Raw genomic sequence first — 17,449 nt, 5'->3', positions numbered from 1 at the left:
TGGGTGTCTAAAGCACTATTCTCTCTTTATATTTGAAATGTTCGCAGTGAAAAGTCGAAAAGAAAGGACAAGACAGGCCTGGCCGGCGTGGCTCAGTGGCTGAGCATCAACCCATGAACAGCAGGTCACAGTTCAATCCCCGGTCAGAGCATGTGCCCAGGTTGTGGGCTCGATCCCCAGTGTGGGGCGTGCAGGAGGCAGCCGATCCATGATTCTCTCTCATCACTGATGTTCCTATCTCTCTCTCTCCTTCTCCCTTCCTCTCTGAAATCAATAAAAATGTATTTTAAAAATATTTTTTTAAAAAGCAAGGACAGGACACCAGGGTGAAGGCTGCCCTGGAGCCGGGCGGCCACTCCTGCTCAGGGCCCCGCCCTGCCCCCACCTTTGTTCTCTTCTCCCTTCGCCATCTTGCTGATGGGGAAGATGGTGGTCACGTGCACGCAGTCCAGGATGGCCAGGAGGATTTTGGTCAATCGCAGAAGGTCAGAGAAGTTGTAGAAACCAAAGTAGATGAGATTCCTCGCTAAGTTCACAACCTGTCGTATTCAAAGAGAGAGAGAGAGGGGAAGGTGGCATTAAACACACTGCGTCCTTCGGCTCCACTTTACACCGACCAGCTCGTCAATGCCCGAGGCCTGCCTGCCTTATGCCGAGACATTCGTCTGGCTTACAATTCTGATCAAATTTCATTTTGTTTCATTAGGAAGAAGATATAAGAAGCAAAAACCTGCCAAGCCACTGCTCTGCTTTGAGAACTAGTTCGTGAACGTGGACCTCATCGGTTGGTCTGCGCAGATCCCCTAAGAAAACCCCGGGTGAGCGAGTCTCACGCGACGAGGACACGGGCTGCAGCCGTGTAACCTCGCAGACACAACTCCTCAAAAGGCCACGCGTCTCAGAGAAGCACGCTGACCCCTGGGGACACGGGTTATGTCCTGGGAGGAGTCCCTGCGACAGACCCAGCACGATGCTCTGCCTTGTCATCTTTAACTAGAGCCTAGTGCACAAAATTAGTGCACAGGTAGGGTCCCTAGCAGCTGCCGGCTGGGGCCTTCCTTTGTTCCACGCCGCCCTCTGGTGGTCAGCGCACATCATAGAGAGCGATCAAACTCCTGAGGGGCCACTTTGCATATTAGGCTTTTATATATATAGACAAGGTGATGTACGGAGTCCTCAGGTCTCCCATCCCGCACGCTTCAGGTCACCTGCGCGTTTCTCCTGGGAGCAAGGCCACCGGCAGCCAGGGGCTGGCACCCACCTTATTCGGGAACCAAACTGAGCCGAACCCTTTTCATGACAAAACCCGAGTATCGCGGTGAAAATCTGAAACATCTCCTCTCCCCCACAGAGAGACGGCCGAGGAGGAGCAGGCGCGTTACCTCGAACGTCAGCTTGTTCTTCTCCTTATCCGAGAAAGGGAACCTCTGGCACACCACATCTCGGAGGTACTCCTCCACAAACTCCATGGTCTGCGCGAACCGCTCCTTAATTTCATCTTTGGAGGCCCCGTTGCTGTCATAGCTGGAGGGGGTGGGGGGGGAGAGGGTTTCAGCTCCGCCCAGGGAGGCCGCCCGCCGCTGAGTGCCCCCACACCCCCTCCTTTCCCGCTTTATTCCCCGGAGCCCCTGTCACCAGACTCCATCTCAGTCCTTCCTCTTTCCCCACTAGCGGGCAGGCAGGGTCCCGGTTCCACTGATAGACCCCTACTGCGGCCAGTGGACACAGTTATTTGTTGAATAAGAGAGATGAGCAGGATATAAAAATGGAATCGTGCCATCTTTAAATTCTTGAAGAAATCATCTTTGCCCTCCATTTTATGTTAAGCTTAGAAAAAGTAACTTCATCTGTTGTCTGTGGTTGACCAGACTCAATGGGACCACACGCGGTTTGTCACACGGACAGCATGAACATGGGGCTGAAGGGGGCCGCCGGTCAGGATGAGGACAAAGTGAAGGGGGTGGGACAAGGTAGAGAGGGACTGGGACAAGGCACAGAGGGGCAGGGACTGGGCAGAGAGGGGTGGGTACAAGGTGCAGAGGGGCGGGGACAAGGCACAGAGGGGCAGGGACTGGGCAGAGAGGGGTGGGTACAAGGTGCAGAGGGGCGGGGACAAGGCAGAGAGGGGCGGGGACTAGGAGCAGAGGGGCGGGGACAAGGCAGAGAGGCCACTCACTCGTCAATGGCGATCTCCGATGGGATCTCGGACCAGAGGCGGGCGTACTTCACGGGCGTGACCTGCTCCTGCGGGTCTCGGTCCACGTGCATGTGGAGCATGAGGCGGCAGAAGGAGGCCCTCAGGTCATAGGGCAGGTTCTCGTCCGACATGCAGCGCAGGATGAGGTCCACGTCCAGCTGGCCGGAGATCTCGTTGATGGCCAGGTACTGGCGGTCCAGACACATCCTGGCGAAGAGGTTCAGCTGGTACCTGGAGGGAAGGACACGACATGGAGCTCACGCCCGAGATCACTGATGAGCGGGGTACATGCAGGACAGCCGGTGGCCCCGGGTTTCACAGCAGCGACGTGTGGCCTGGGGACTCACACGTCCACACCCCTAACCTGCTCCGTACACTAGAGTCCGGCCCTGGACCTCGCGGGGGAAGGGGCAGGGAAGCCAGGCTGGCTGTCACACGTGCCCCTGCTCAGCTGGAGGGATGGCGTGACCACCTGATTCCATGTTTATTTTATAAAACAAATGGGTGGGAGGTGTCAGGCTGAAAATGGTTGTCTACTTCGGCAGCTGTGTTTTCGTTCCGTAGGTCAGAGACCACGTAGGAAAAGTTGACGACATCGCCCGTGTGAGTCTCATTAGCAACGTTCCACGGCCTTCAGGGCCTCATGGAAGGCTCCTCTCTGACTCTCACACATCGAAACGTGGTGTGAAATACGGGGGCCCCTCAACATGCCTGTGCTTCCTTCCTCATCCGGTCTCCAGTGGCCTGTTAACTCCCGAACGTGACCGCCAGGCACCGTTTCTCAGTCCTGGAGAAGGCTCGTCACCGTTAGAAGAATGAACACACGTGTAACGTGAAGGAGGAAAGCCACAGGCTTCCGCGGGGCAAACACAGGCTCCGACTGGTGGCGGATCCAGGCGACGGGCCGTCGCCGAGCCCGGACACTGCCAGTTCCACTTGCTTCAGCATCGTTCCTTCCCTTTCTTTTCAAAAGCGTTTCTTGGTTTTCTTCCCTCTTTTCCTGTCCCTGCCCTTCCCTTGAGGTGGCCTGAGCGCCGGGACGCAGGAGACGCTGCGTTGGAGGAGGTGACGGAGGTGCCGACTGAGCCACAGGTGAAGCCCGGACGCCGCCAGGTGTCTCCCCGTCGGACAAGGGGGCGAAGGCTCTGGGAAGGGGGCGGCTGGGACAACCCCACGGTGCTGAGATGGAACCTAAGCACCGACGGGGACTCGTGGCTCTTATCAGATGCTCGTATAGACAGAGAAATAGACGTCTGTGTACAGACACACACACGCACGCACACACACACATGCACACGCACACACAGTTCCCCGCTCTCTCTGCTGAGGACTGTGGGTGTGATTCCTGGTCAGGGCACATGCCTGGGTTGTGGGCTCGATCCCCAGCAGGGGGCATGCAGGAGGCAGCCGATCCATGTTTCTTTCTCATTGATGTTTCTATCTCTCCCTTCCGCTCTCTCTAAAGTCAATAAAACATTTTTTAAGGGAGCTATTGGGGCACAGAGAGATCTATAGTTTGACCAAAGTCAAAAAGTGAGTGAGTAGAGAGGCGGGGATTTGAACCCCGGCAGTGGGCCTCTTCGCTGCTACGAAAGGCATGTGCCAGGCTGGTCACGGAGGACCTGCCCTGGTGACGCCACTCTGTCCGTCTTCTGACCCGGCCACACCCAGGTACCAATGACCGTGCAGGTGTGGCTGAAACCTCTCAATGTCTCAACTGCATCGTCTTGGTGCTGGACGCCCGGAGGGCACCTGTGATGCCCGGAGCGACCACCAACAGCGCCGACGGCCGCCTCCGCCCCGCGCCAGCGCTCACCGGTAGTAGCTGAGCACGTCGCGGTCCTCCTTCTGGCCCTCCTTGGCGTCCTGCGCCAGCTCCCGCACACTCTTGCTGCGGGTCTCCTTGCTGCTGTCCCTCCAGAACAGCCACACCTCCTCCTCGTCCTCGCCCGCCTCCAGCGCGCTCTCCCCCGAGGACACCCCTTCGAACTCAAAGCGGGAAAGGACCAGCCTGGGGAAGGAACGGGCAGGGCAGGCGTCAGTGGGGAACCTCGCCAACCTCCCACCGACCTCAGTGAGGCCGTGGCTCGGGGCTTCACGTGACAACCCAGAAAGCATCTCCTCCCCCCGTGGCAGAACCACAAAGGGCCAAACACTAGTTTCTGCACATACTTGACCCCAGTGGCTGCCAGCCAGGTGATCTGCGATGCCTGAGACCTTTCGTTTGACGTAAAGGAGGGGGAGGCAGGGATGCTAACACCCCACATGCACGGACCGACCCCACAGTAATTATTCAGCCTCAACAGGAAAATGCCAAGGTTGGCAAGCCCGGCATTCGCCCAAACCCAACATTAAGTTATGCATGAGCAGCAAACAAACAAAAATCACTGATTCTGGGTGTAACTTAGTTTTGGGATTTAACACACAACTTGTCCACATTACTGGCCCTAGAGTTCTCCTTCCCAACAGTGAGCGGCTGCTGTTAACCCAACGCCTCTGGACCACTGAGCCCTTTGTGAACAGTGGTCACTTAGACACCTTTCCCGACACGGATTTCTATCGACACCGAACTGCCGCCTCCTCTGACATTTAAAACGGGTGATTGTACGCCGAGGACTTCCAACGCTTAAGATTAAACCAGGCCTGTGTCGAATGCCCCCGGGTGAGCTCGCGTTACTGTGAAAGCGGCGTGTGAAGCGCCACCCCGTGCCCAGTGGGCTGGTGCTGGAAGCCATCCACTGGCTACACTACTATGAGAGTGCAAACAGGGAACCCAGAAGGCTGATGGACCTTGAGCTTTGGCAAGGGCTAAAGTGATGCACCGATTGTTCTGTCCAGACAATGGTGGCTCAAGCAATTTCCTTACCTAATAGTCTCAAAGTAAATCTTGACTAATATTTACCGACCTTTAAGATAGTCTGTCTGCTATCAGATTGCCTGCCTGACCTAGGGCAAGATGTGTATCTAAAATTAAATAAAGAGCTAGCAGGGCCTGGGCACCAGTGAAGCCTTTCCGCTAGAGAAAGACTGCCTGGCCCCCCATGATTTCCAAATTCATGTTTCTTGTATAGTCTCTTCATTTGTGCGCAGCCCTTCTCCAGGTCCTGAACCCTAGCCGTGCAGGTCTCGGCTTCCACAGGCTGGCCCACTGCACACCAGTCTGCAGCATTGGGGGTTCAGCTCTCCTGACCGCACGCGCAGGCCCCCCCTCCCCACAAGTGGCCTCCGCCTCCCCACATACTTGGTCTCGATCAGGATGTCGGCGTTGGTTGGGTTGAGCACCGCTTTGCAGATGAGCTCCTGGGTCACCGGGATGGACTTGTTCATGGACACACACAGGTCGGACAGGTAGTCTAAGAACCTGCGGGAGAGAGAGCGGCAAGCGTGTCCTGTGCACGGAGCGGGGTGCGGCTCGGGGAGCCCGACTCTCTCGGGGGACAGGTCAGACGCACGGTGGCCGAAGAGGTGAGATCTCAGGTCTGGATGCCAGTGCCCATGGCGCCACCAGAGAGGAGGACGGAGGGGAGAGTGGTCCCCGGGGTGTGGGGACGAGGCACTGAGCGCACCCCCAGCGTGATTCTTATTCGCTCCGTCCCGGTTTTACCGTCACCAGGGACATTACTTCGCCTCTCGGTGCCTCGGTTTCCCCGTCCACAGAAAAGTGTAACGTGGGAGCTCAGAGGGTGATTCAATGTGGTAACGCGTGTGCAATGTGTGACTGGCTCACTCCCTGGCCCAGGAGAATGCTCCGTAAAATGTTAGTGTTTTGCCCAACTGGCATGGCTCAGTGGCTGAGCATTGACCTATGAACCAGGAGGTCACGGTTCGATTCCCTGTCAGGGCACGTGCCCGGGTTGCAGGCTCAATCCCCAGTGTGGGGCATGCAGTAGGCAGCCGATCAATGATTCTCTCTCATCTTTGATGTTTCTCTCTCTCCCTCTCCCTCTCCCTTCCTCTCTGAAATCAATAAAAATATTTTTAAAAACTGTTATTCTTATGGGCGGGAGGAGTCATTCTTCAACAACACGCTCAGCTGTGCGGGGGGCCCGGGTGTGACGCCCACCCTGCACACTCTCCCACGTCGCTGGTGAGTGGGTCTCACCGGAGGGAGAGGAGGGACGAGGGTGGGGAGGGGAGAGCAGTGCGAGGAGACGGGATTCCACAGGGACAAGATGCAGCTAGAAACACTCAAGGGGCAGCCGAGCTCGCCAAAGACTCTGCTGGTGCGACTGGGGAGGGGCTCGGACTGGCAACCGGGCGCTAACGGGTGACTGACAGGCCAGCAGGTCACTGCTGAGCACGGACTCCGGCCGGTACTTCGTGCACCGTCCCCATCGAGTTTCCATCCCCATGGAGTTTCCACAGTCCCCCACCCCCGCCCCCGCCCCGTCAGCAGAAGACCTTCCAGCTCGAAGGGCGGCCAGGGCCCCCGCTGGCTGCCAGGCCGCCTCCCAGCACCACGTTCTCCCCACGACGCAGCCGGGTGCGCTGGACCCCGGCCCCGAAGAAGGGAATGGCAGGCACCGCCCGCGACCACCGTGGGCCCACACCTCCCGCACACGCCCCGCACACGCCCCGCGGCCCGGCCGCACCTGGGCTCCCGGTTCTTCCGCACGAGGCTGACGAAGGTGTCGATCTCGGCCGCCGTGATGTGCTTCTCCAGCAGCTTGCGGTTGTTGTGCAGCAGGGCGGTGATGGTGTCCTCCGCCAGCACGTCGTAGCCGATCTGCTTCTGCATGAAGCCGAACTGCTTGGCGATGTACTCCTAGGAGGGGGGGGGCGGTCAGCGAGGGGCACGGAGCCGAGAGAACGGCCGCAGCATCCCGCGTGGGGACGCCGGCCCCAGGGGCGCGCCCGGCAGCTCACTCCCTCGGCCGGTTTCCCTCAACCTGCCCCGCAGACGGAATTCAGCAAAGTGCCCCCTCTGCTCCCCCCCGAATTGAGAAGGGCCTCTTCTCAAGGGCACGGCATAAATGTCAATGTCGACACTTATTTTTCTAAAAGGTCAAGCGCTGTGCTTCAGCTCTGGTTTTACCCCTGACTCAAGGGGGTTTAACGGGCCCCGGGGCTCTGCGCCGAGGAAGACGGGGTTTCTAGTCCAACGGCCCCCACTGTGTTATCTGAGGGGAAACACCCCTTCAAAGGCAGGAAGGACCCCTCTTTGGGGATCAGACATCACAGCCCAGGAGGTATTTGCACTCGAGGAAGCCGCTTCCGAGCGCTAGTTTCTACGCAAACACGTCTCCGGCCCGACAGACGCAGCACCGGCTCCAAGCTCAAGCGCCCCCCCACCAACCCCCACTTTTTAAATTTTTTATTTATAAAAACCAGCCTCCCCCTTTTTAAAATTCAGTTCAAAATCCTGGAACGTGCTCAGGGCGAACACGGTGGTCGGGGCCTCCCAGCCCCCCCCAACAGGCTGCGGGTGGGAGCAGCGAGCCTTCGGGACAAGCGACCGCCATCTGGCACGCGGTCCGGGGGCGGGCCAGCCTCCTCGGGGACAGGCTCGCTGCCTGGGACACACGGGCCCGAGGCGCCTCATGGGGAGCCGGAGACAGAGCAGAATACACCTTCTCGACCGGACGTGGCGGCAGCGCCGGGCGGGGCCGGAAGCCACCCAGCGCCAGTGGCCACCTGTCAGGGCGCTGCTCACGGCGCCCTCGGACACGGGGCTTCACGTCTACACAACAGCGAGGCAGCATCAGCCATTTAGAAGTTCTTGCTAACAAGGCTTATCTAACCCTTTGGGCTTTGCTTTGCTGGAGATCAACACTGTCTTTACGATGACAAACCAAAACCTTGAACAACAGAGAAGAATTCAAACTTAAAGGCCAGACCCAGGGCAGTCGAGGCTTAAAACTGAAAGCTGTGAGTCGGTTACAAAAGCATCGTCCCACAGTCCAGCATCCCCCGGATCTGAGATTCCGCTCTCCGCGGTTTCAGTGGCCTGGGGTGCACCATGGTCCAAAAATATTCCATGGAAAATTTCAGAACATAAGGAATGCCTAAGTTTTAAGTTGCGTGCCATTCCGAGCAGCAGGCTGAAGCCCTCCAGTGCCCAGCTCGGCCCCACAGGGACCTGGCTCGTCCCCTTGGCCAGCATCTCAAGCACAAACACATGGAATCACGTTCGAAGCCTTAAAGGACCACGTGATGAGAACTGCAAACACACCACCCATGTCAGAAAGGGTGAGCTCGCCCGGCTGCTGTGGCTCAGTGGATAGAGCATCGGCCTGCAGACTGAAGGGTCCCAGGTTCAATTCTGGTCAAGGGCACATGCCCGGGTTGTGGGCTTGCTCCCCAGTGCGGGATGTGCAGGAGGCAGCTGGATTCTCTCTCATCAGTGATGTTTCTCTCTCTCCCTTACTCTCTGAAATCAATAAAGATATATATTTAAAAAATGTACACGTGACCCTTGGAGCTCACAGGAGCCTGGACCCTGGGGGACCCCTGTCACCCGTCACCCGCACCCCACCTGGTTCTTCCTGTAGTCCTGCTGCGAGTGCCGGAGGACCCGGTAGCAGAGCCGGCAGATGTGCCGGAACGGGGCGTGCCGCTGGTCGCCCAGCTCCTCCAGCCGCAGCATCGGGCCGTCCCCGCAGTCTGTGAACGGGGCCTGCAGCAACTTGAAGATCTGTGTGCGAGAAGAAAGCAAACACCGCCATCGTCCCCTGTCAGCCAGCCGTCCGTCTGGAACCAAGGTAACTCCGCATCGCCGGACGACACGAAAGACTGTCCCCACACACACAGCCACGGCCTGACACCGCGTCCCTCCGCCCAGGGGCCAGGATTCACCGAGTCCAGTCCGCCTGGACCCGCCGACCTCCAGCCCTGGGAAGTGTGGCGTTAGGGCGGCGGTCACCAGGACAGACTGGGGCCTGGGGAATCTAGGCTGAAGTCACACCCCGTACGCCTTCCCAGCGGCACCCATCAAGGTAACCTGGCTTTCTCATCAGTGAAACAGAAGAACACACCACCCCGGCCAGTGTAGTCCAGTGGTTAGAGCACCAGCCTGCACACTGCAGTGTCGCTCTCAGGGCTCCCGGTCAAGGGCATGTACCTGGGTTACAGGTCGATCCCCAGCCCTGCACAAGGCAACGGATTGGATGCCTCTGTCTCTCTCCCATCAGTGTTGATGGAGCTGTAGAGCCACCTTTGTCCCTCCCCGATCAGCGACCCCCTGACTCCTCGCAGCGCCAGCCCCACGGCCACGGCTCACCCACCTGCTTGAGGATGTTCTGCTCCCGCATCAGCTTCTGTCGCTCGCGGTTGGGCTTGGAGAAGACCACCTCCAGCACGTCCTGACCGGAGTTGGTCCCCCCGGTGACGAAGTACACCAAGTCTTCGAGCAGCTTGGTCACCGACCTGGGGGGCAGAGCGGCTGTCAGGTGGGGGAGGGGCTCGATGGTCAGCAAACCGGTGGGCACTGCCCGTGAGGTCCAGGCCTGAGGACCAGGCCCACCCGCCCAGTGTCCTCGCCCAGTCACTGACCAGAGTGACACAGAGATGACACGTGCATGTCCATGGAAGGACTGTCACCTTCACAAACTAGGAGCCACCAAACTATCTCAGAGGAACCTCAGGCCCTGACGTTTCCCAAGACGGAGCTGGAGACAAAGCGATAGGATCTTTTCAACTTCAGAGACTTTCAAAAAAGAGAACGCACCCGCCGGCGCGGCTCAGGGGTTGGGCGTTGACCTACGAACCAGGAGGTCACGGTTCGATTCCCGGTCAGGGCACACGCCCGGGTTGCAGGCTCCATCCCCAGTGTGGGGCGTGCAGGAGGCAGCCGATCAATGCTTCTCTCTCATCATTGATGTTTCTATCTCTCTCTCCCTCTCCCTTCCTCTCTGAAGTCAATAAAAATATACTTTTTTTAAAAAAGAGAGAGAATGAATTCAAAGGAGACGATGTCTTGAAAACCACAGGCTGATTCGCCCACAAGGCTGAGGCCTGCTGCTCTCCCCCGTGGCGTTCACACGCTCTCCCCCAAGGGACCTGAGAGGCCCCGGGAGGCCGCGGAGGGCGCGTCTGCCGTGGGAGGCCATGTCTGCCCGTGGGAGGCCTCACCTCCTCTCATTCTGCGTGATGGTGCCCTTCTCCAGCTTCCCCGCGATGGAGCCCAGCACCTTGCTGGCGTCGTTGGCGAAGTCCAGGTCCCGGACCTCCGCAGGGGAGACCGGCACGATGGCGAACGCCTCCTTGTCCTCCTTCACGGGCGAGGTGCCGATCTGCAACACAGGGCGGTCTCTGCGGCAGCCTCGGGGACGAGACCCCGAGGGGCGACATCACACGCTGCGTTTACGGGCCACCGGGCCACCCACAGAGCGGGGGCTGCCTGCAGGCACAACCAGCTGGACAGGCAGCATCCCAGGCCGCTACATTGCTCCCCTGGAGCCTGGTGCTGAGGGGACGGGGGCGGGAAGGAGGCCCCCTCGCCGACAGCTTCATGTGCTGCAGGGAGCACGGGAGACCCGGATCCAACGCGGCTTATAAGTTCACGGGAAAAGCAAATGGGCAAGACGCTCACTCCTGGCTCCAAGTCCCATGTCACAGGGCTGGGCCCGGCACCCCGCTCCCAACTCTCCTACACCCTGAAATGTTCATAAAAGTAGAGGAAAAATGCCAAGAATGTCCCCCCAAAATGGTGCATGTGGCATTCCAATTTTAACAAGAAAACCCCCATGTCTGTGCATTTCTTCTCTGTGGTTCTGGAGGAGGCACAGAGGGAGAGGGGGGCTTCAGGGAGAGACACTGAAGAGGATGGGAGATCTTTCTAGAAATAAACCTGCGCATTTAAGTTCACAGGAACAAAGACATAATCAAGACTGGGAAAGTCAGCTGGGACCTGATGTGCCTCAAGGCACAAGCCATTCCCCCAGAGCACCATCCAGACACACATGAAACCGGACAAATGCTTGCCCTCAGGGCAGAGCCCACGGGAGGAAAGGTTCTGGTTATTTCACAAGCCGGGGGCTCGCGCTAGCCGGTCCCTCAGCGAGAGCGCCATCATCACACTCCAGGCTGCCCATGACCACACTCTCCTGTGCCTGTGACCACACTCTTGCCGGAGCAGCAGAACCCCGGCCCCTTTCCTCCCTTAGGAACCCGGCAGCGGGCGTGGGGAGCAGGGCCAAGGGGGCTGGGGGGCTGCGGACTCACCTTCAGCATCACAGGCTTCTCCTCCTCCTTGTCGATGGGGATGTTGGTGCTGTGCACCCAGGTGTTGGTGCACAGGTGTCTGAGCCGCACGTAGGAGTTCCTGGGAGAGGAAGGGAGGGTGTGGGGCGGGACACTGAGGCTCTGCAGCCACGGCCTCGAACAGTCTATCGACACAGCCGACAGCAATGCTGCGCTGAGCCAGAGCGGCCCCAGCACCCCGTTCGGCCTAAACACAGATGTGGGCTCTGCTGGGACGCGCTGCTGTGGGCGTGGCCTACACGCCCTGCGCCTCCGTTTCTCCACCTTTAAAAGGGCGAATGGCACACGGTCCCACGGGGGCTCCTGTGGGGGTGAAACCCTAGGACACGCACGGCGCCAGGCACTGGGCCCGGACGGTCAGCGCTCAGCGGGAAGACGCTGCCACCGCGTCACGCGCGAGCTCCGCCACACCCACTCCCAGTGTCCACCCACACGCCTTCCCATGAACAAACGGAGCTCAACTTAGTCCAGTGGCCACCGAAGACCGGTCTGGCTCCTAAGCAGAATTTGCTCTGCCCTCAGCGAACTTCAAACATTCCCTCCTCTAGGATTTCTTCTCAAATTTGTATCCAATTCGCCAGATCTCTCGGCTTTGGGAGGAGGGAGAGAGGAAAGACCGAGGACGCGGCCTTCAGGTTCGGCTCATCGACCCAAATAGAGCACTTCTTGTCCAGCCACCAAGAACTCACAAATGACGAGCTAAAAAACCCCAGAATCCAGCCACGTTTCAATGGGCAGTGGGAACAGTCCTTCACCAACCCCTGTACGAAACCTTCCAGAAAGACTCCAAGGCACCGCCAGGCCGCAGAGATGGCCCTGGCCCGCGGGAGAGCCCCCGGGAGCCGTACCTGGGGACCAGGCTGTCGCCTCCGCGGAGGGTGGTGGGGTCCAGCTCGAAGATGGAGGAGATGTCGTTGCCCTCGGGCACGGACACCAGGGAGTACACCATCTTCTCCTGGGCGTTGCGCAGCCGGCTGCGGGAGGCGTCCTGGTCGGGGTCCGCCTGAGGAGAGGCCTGGGGTCAGGGCGCTGCGTGCAGACCCTGCTCACCGCAGCGCCCGGGCCCTGGGAGAGGGAGCGGCGAGGCGAGCGTGACCTCGGCAGGAAAGGCACCGGCGTCACGACGGTCACGCAACACGGGCGCCACCTCCACGCCGAGAACAGCCCCGCTCTCCCTTCTGGGCTGCAACGGAGATGTTTAGACCACGGGGTCACGGCCGGCCTGAGGGCAGAGCGCCGCGGGCCCAGGCCCCGCAGGCCGATCCGGCACAGCGGCCGGCAGAGCGGCTGCCTGAGAAACGCGTCCCGGGGGCTCGGCGACAGGCCCTGGTGTGAACCGCGGGGAGACTGCCTCGCAGAGAAAGGAGGGAAAATGACGTAAAGACACCTGGACCCTGCCCGGCCAGCGTGGCTCCGTGGTTGAGCATCGACCTATGAACCAGGAGGTCACGGTTCGATTCCCAGTCAGGGTACATGCCGGGTTGCAGGCTCGATCCCCAGTAGGGGCCGTGCAGGAGGCAGCCGATCAATGATCCTTTCTCATCATTGATGTTTTTATCTCTCTCTCCCCTTCCCTTCCTCTCTGAAATCAATAAAAACATATAACAAAAAAAGAAACCTGGGCCGAGTGTTGGTGAGCAGTGACCCCAGGGAGGCCAAGACACACACCTGAGGGCCAGGCGAACCCTGGAAAGAATGGTCGTTAATTGTCAGCCACGGAGGACCACCCACGACGAAGTGGGGAGGGCCTCTGGCTGCGTTAGCGTCTGGCCGGGACGGAAGAAAAAGGCCAGTGAAGGCCGATGGCCGATGACGAAAGCGTCCCCGAGAAGCTAGGCACAGAGCCCACCTGCCTCAGAAGGTGCCCGCCCAGCGCCTCCGGCGAGAGGCTGCGCGAGGTCGGTCTCGGCGCCGTGAGCTGCGTGGGCTTGTTTGTAACGGTTATGTCGCCCTCGCAGGATGTCCACGTGCGCCTGCATCGACGGGGAGCATTTCTGTCCCTAACTGGCTTTGCTCAGGCGGACACCTGCTCCTCTCCAGGGGGTGGGGGTGGGGTGGGGGGGTGTGAGAGCAGAGGAGAGCGCCTGGGAGACAGCCCCCTGGGCTGATGTGGGGACTGCGGGCCACTGTCCACTATCTCAGCCCATCTGCAGCCCCCACTCCTGTCTGCAAAAGAGAAAAATGCTGCTTTTGTACCCCAGACCGCTGGGTCCTGCTTCTCTCAAGTCTCCAATGCCACGTGGGAATCGAGAACAAACCCAGGACTCGCAATTCCACCCGCAGGAACCTGAGAGGTCCCTCCCCAAAGCCAGGCTCCCATCAGGAGGAAGGACTCTGGATCGGCCGTGGCGCCCGCAGAGTTCCCGCGCCACCTTCCGGGTAAATCCCACCCGATTCTGGTGTAAGACACGGGCGGCACTACAGGCCACAGGGCCCTTCAGAGACCAGAGGAAAACCCAGGGCGTTCAGTCCCTGTGTCTGGGAACGGGCTGGGGCAGCCTCATTCTCCGTGTGCGGTCGGCGGTCGCCCCCTAGTGGGAGGACAGGAACACTGCAGAAGGCCCTCAGAGGCAGGCCAGCCTTGGGGGTCCTTTTTCTCCCCCTGGTATGGAGCCTGTGCCCCGAGTGTAGAAGGTCAAGAGCAAGTGACAAAGCAGAGGGAGGTCCCAGGCAGACAGAAGCACAGGCCTGAGGCCAGTGTGAGGAAACACGGGAGCAGGGAGCAGAATGCGAGGCTTCCTCCCCCGACGTGACCACCTGTTTCCCAGCCCAGAGAGCGGGAAGGCTGCCGGGCCTGCCAACGCCAACGCCTGCCGGCCACATGGTGCAGAGCGAGCCCCACGCCAGAGCCCCGGGAGCAGCGCCCAGGTCTGCACTCGGCCCACTGCCACCTGGGGAGCAAGACAGAGGGGAGAGGACCCAAGACGCGGACGAGCCAGGACCGCTGTCTGCATCCTCATCGGCCACACGCGGACCGTGAGGGCCGCCCTAACGCCTCCGCACGTGCCAGCCCCCAGCAGGACTGGAGGACAGGCGCGCTGACATGCGAACGATTACAAAGTGGTCGTTTCCTGAGAGCTCCCTAAGGCCCTCCGTCCACACAGCCCGCGCCTGGTCCTTACGGCAAGTGCGCTCGCCCAGCTGCAGACGAGGGAGTGGAGGCTCAGAGAGGGAACGCAGGGGTCCCGAGTCACACAGCGTCTGAGCGCTGGGCCCGCTATCTGAACGCTCTGTCACCGCCTTGCTTTCCGTCACACACTCCAGGTCCACCTGCACATCAGGCCTCGCTGCACGACACCCCGTAACCTCCGGGGGACCGTACGCTGTCCCCTCGACGGCAGCACAAAGACCGGGAATGCGCGTCGGGACTCATGGGCAAAACCGCCTCCAGAGCAAGGTCCAGCCGGCGTCACGATTCCTGCCCACGTCCTAAGGTCCACTCCTGACTGCAGAAGCGAGAACCCGTGGCCAGACAAGGGGGTCTGCGCAGATGGCGGCTTTAACTCCACAGAATAAGTGACACCGCCCACCCCGCACACGCACTCCTTGGAAATTCTGAATGAGTGACAGGTCAAGGTCAACAGCAACAGGACGTTTGTTTGTAAAAGGCCGCCGTCTACAGGGGCCATCACCTCTGCAGCCTAGGGGTCTTCCCAGAGCCATCGGAAACTCCCCGACTCACAGTGGAGACCCTCTGAGTAAGCACGCGAGGAGCATCATGACGGACAGTCTCGTGAACCAATCAGGACGCAGGAGGCATGACTGCCCTCAAGGGAAGCACAGACAAGACCCTCCTCGGAGGCAGCCGGAGGCGTCCCCGTCCCCAGCCCCCGGCGACCACAATGGCAGTTCCGTCAATGGGGTCAGGACACGCGGCCTCGCCCTACCAGGCGAGGAGAGAGGCGCTGGCCCATACTTACTGGGGGCTGAAACTCCAGGCATTCTTCCTCAAAGTCAGGGTCTACCTGATGGGAAAGAATCATCGGGAAATTAAAACACCCGCCGATTTCTCACGGGCTCGGTCCCACTCGTGGGAGACGCCAAGGCCTGCGGGCGTCACTCAGCAGCTGAGGACTCGTCCCTTCCCTCTGTTCACGAAACCAGCATGCCACAACGACACACGTCACAGGAGCACGCCACGTCACAGGAGCACGCCACGCCACAGGTGCAGGACACGCCACAGGTGCAGGACACGCACGGACAACCTCCCGCCACCGACGGCCGGCACTCGGGCACGGACAGCAGAGCATGAACTCGCTAGCAGAACAGCCGTGAGAAGCCCGAGACACCGGCAGACCAGCTGGTCCGGTCACAGACCAGCCTGCTCACTGTGCTGAGAAGTAAGACGTCTGCGGCCCCAGGAGGCACACGCGCCTCAGAACGTGGTGAGCCCCGCCGCTCACGGCCGAGCCAGGGAGCCGCCCGAGGCTCCGTGTGAATTTAGTCTGGTCCTCAGCGCTCACATATTTCAAAGCCACCAGTCCGTATGCGTGTCGGGCTCCCAGGGGGCTGGGCGCATGAGATTCGGGCTTCCCCGGTCAGCTGTGGGCCAGGCTCCCCGAGAATCTCTGAGCAGCCCCTCCGCTGGCCCCGGGCAGCGAGGTGTCATCTGATGTATGCCTGGGCCCTGATGCGAACATGCAACCTACAGGTTGCGGCAGATCAGAGTGAAACTCGACATCTGTCACCCGGGAGGGTGGCAGGCTCCTTAACTTGGCACAGAAATTAAGAGGTAAACCCTTGCCCTTGGACACTGAGTCTTGCCCTTCTTCCAACACCCTTCCCAGCCATGTCTCCGATGTTGGCTCCTCGCGAGCAGAAGATGAGGCCCTGCCTACACCAGGAATGCTCTGAGAACCAGGTGCTCATGGAGCTAACCATGCCTCATGCTGCCGGCTCCCCGTGCCGTGCGTCAGGACCTTGTGCCCCGGTCATTCCCGTCAGGAGCAGGCGGAAGGGGGAGATGTGGGGAGAGCGGTGTGAATGAGCAAAACGGAACAACAGTCCTACACCCAAACTAGCGTTTTTGTTTTTTTGTGTGTTTTTTTTAATCTACTCTCGTAGCAGCCGTCAAATATTCAGCGCAGCATTATCCCTGCAGTCACCACGCTGTCCGTCACATCCCCAGGACGGCACTGCCTTCTGGCTAACGTTCTCCCCACATCTTGGTGGAAACTGGTGTGAAGTCCTAGGCGTGTAACCACCGTTCGTTACCTTTTCTTGTCTGTACGCAGGGAAAGGAGGCAAAGAGACAGAAGCCGGACGAGGAGCGAGGTGTCTGCACAACCTAAGCCCTTGGTGGCCCAGGGCCCGGGTGAGGGCGGACGGGGGCAGCGTCCGCCTGGAAGGAGGAAACCCCGCTGCCACTCACCTCTGCTGCCAAGTAGTGCCCGGTGGCCAGGTGCTTGAACCGGAAGAGGCTGTTCCAGTACCCGGCGCCTCCCCGACACGGGTCGTGCTGGACCACCTGGGAGAGGGGGAGGTGGTCAGGGTGCGAGAGGTGTCAGCCACGCCGGGACATCGCACACAAATCACAGTCCAGCCGAGACATGGACCAGCGGACACACCCAGACACACGGAAACGCTAGCGGCACATCTCCCGGGACTCCGGGCCAGGGAGCGGCTGCAGCGAAGAGATCAGTGGTTTTGAGGGTTTGCTTCATCATCATGAAGGATAAGCTAAGATGCTGAAACTCACCCACAGGGGGCTCGGGAAATGTAAGGGGATTTTGTGAGGGCAGGGAAAGCAGTCGATCCATGGAACCGAGTGCTGAAACTCCACACCACCCGGGCCTGCGCTCAGAGCCGGACCAGCTGGCCTTAAAATTGAAAAGAACTTCAACCCTGGCCCGTGTTGCTCAGTGACTGGAGCATCCGCCCGCTCACCGAAGGGTCTCGGGTTGCAGGTTCGATCCCAGGCCCTGGTTTGGGCGCATTCGGGAGGCAACCAATCAATGCGTCTCTCTCTCTCTCTCTCTCTCTCTCTCCTCCCTGCCCCCTCCTTTCCACTCTCTCTAAGAATCAATGGGAAAATAGCCTCTGGTGAGGATT

At 59.8% G+C, this 17,449-nt stretch overlaps 1 protein-coding gene across 7 annotated transcripts in view; it reads right to left on the bottom strand.

The window, feature by feature from the left end:
- The window catches only part of ITPR1 (inositol 1,4,5-trisphosphate receptor type 1), a 171,257-nt gene that overhangs the window by 79,617 nt on the left and 74,191 nt on the right, over positions 1 to 17,449 (bottom strand). For 4 of the 7 annotated variants that reach the window (XM_036333366.1, XM_036333367.1, XM_036333371.1 and 1 more), the window contains exons 11-23: positions 16,770 to 16,865; positions 15,319 to 15,363; positions 12,247 to 12,401; positions 11,360 to 11,459; positions 10,268 to 10,428; positions 9,421 to 9,562; positions 8,673 to 8,831; positions 6,790 to 6,962; positions 5,439 to 5,558; positions 4,014 to 4,208; positions 2,177 to 2,428; positions 1,383 to 1,524; positions 386 to 539 (exon numbers count right to left, since the gene is read on the bottom strand). In XM_036333366.1, the coding sequence (XP_036189259.1) occupies positions 386 to 539; positions 1,383 to 1,524; positions 2,177 to 2,428; positions 4,014 to 4,208; positions 5,439 to 5,558; positions 6,790 to 6,962; positions 8,673 to 8,831; positions 9,421 to 9,562; positions 10,268 to 10,428; positions 11,360 to 11,459; positions 12,247 to 12,401; positions 15,319 to 15,363; positions 16,770 to 16,865 (1,894 nt within the window). The remainder of the gene's footprint in view (positions 1 to 385; positions 540 to 1,382; positions 1,525 to 2,176; positions 2,429 to 4,013; positions 4,209 to 5,438; positions 5,559 to 6,789; positions 6,963 to 8,672; positions 8,832 to 9,420; positions 9,563 to 10,267; positions 10,429 to 11,359; positions 11,460 to 12,246; positions 12,402 to 15,318; positions 15,364 to 16,769; positions 16,866 to 17,449) is intronic. The other 3 variants (XM_036333369.1, XM_036333370.1, XM_036333372.1) reach the window with 1 other exon arrangement.

This window comes from Myotis myotis, unplaced genomic scaffold, assembly GCF_014108235.1.
Source record: "Myotis myotis isolate mMyoMyo1 unplaced genomic scaffold, mMyoMyo1.p scaffold_m19_p_13, whole genome shotgun sequence".
NCBI lineage: Eukaryota > Metazoa > Chordata > Mammalia > Chiroptera > Vespertilionidae > Myotis > Myotis myotis.
The sequence above is the reverse complement of the archived record's forward strand: the minus strand, read 5'-3'. Positions and strand labels throughout refer to the sequence as shown.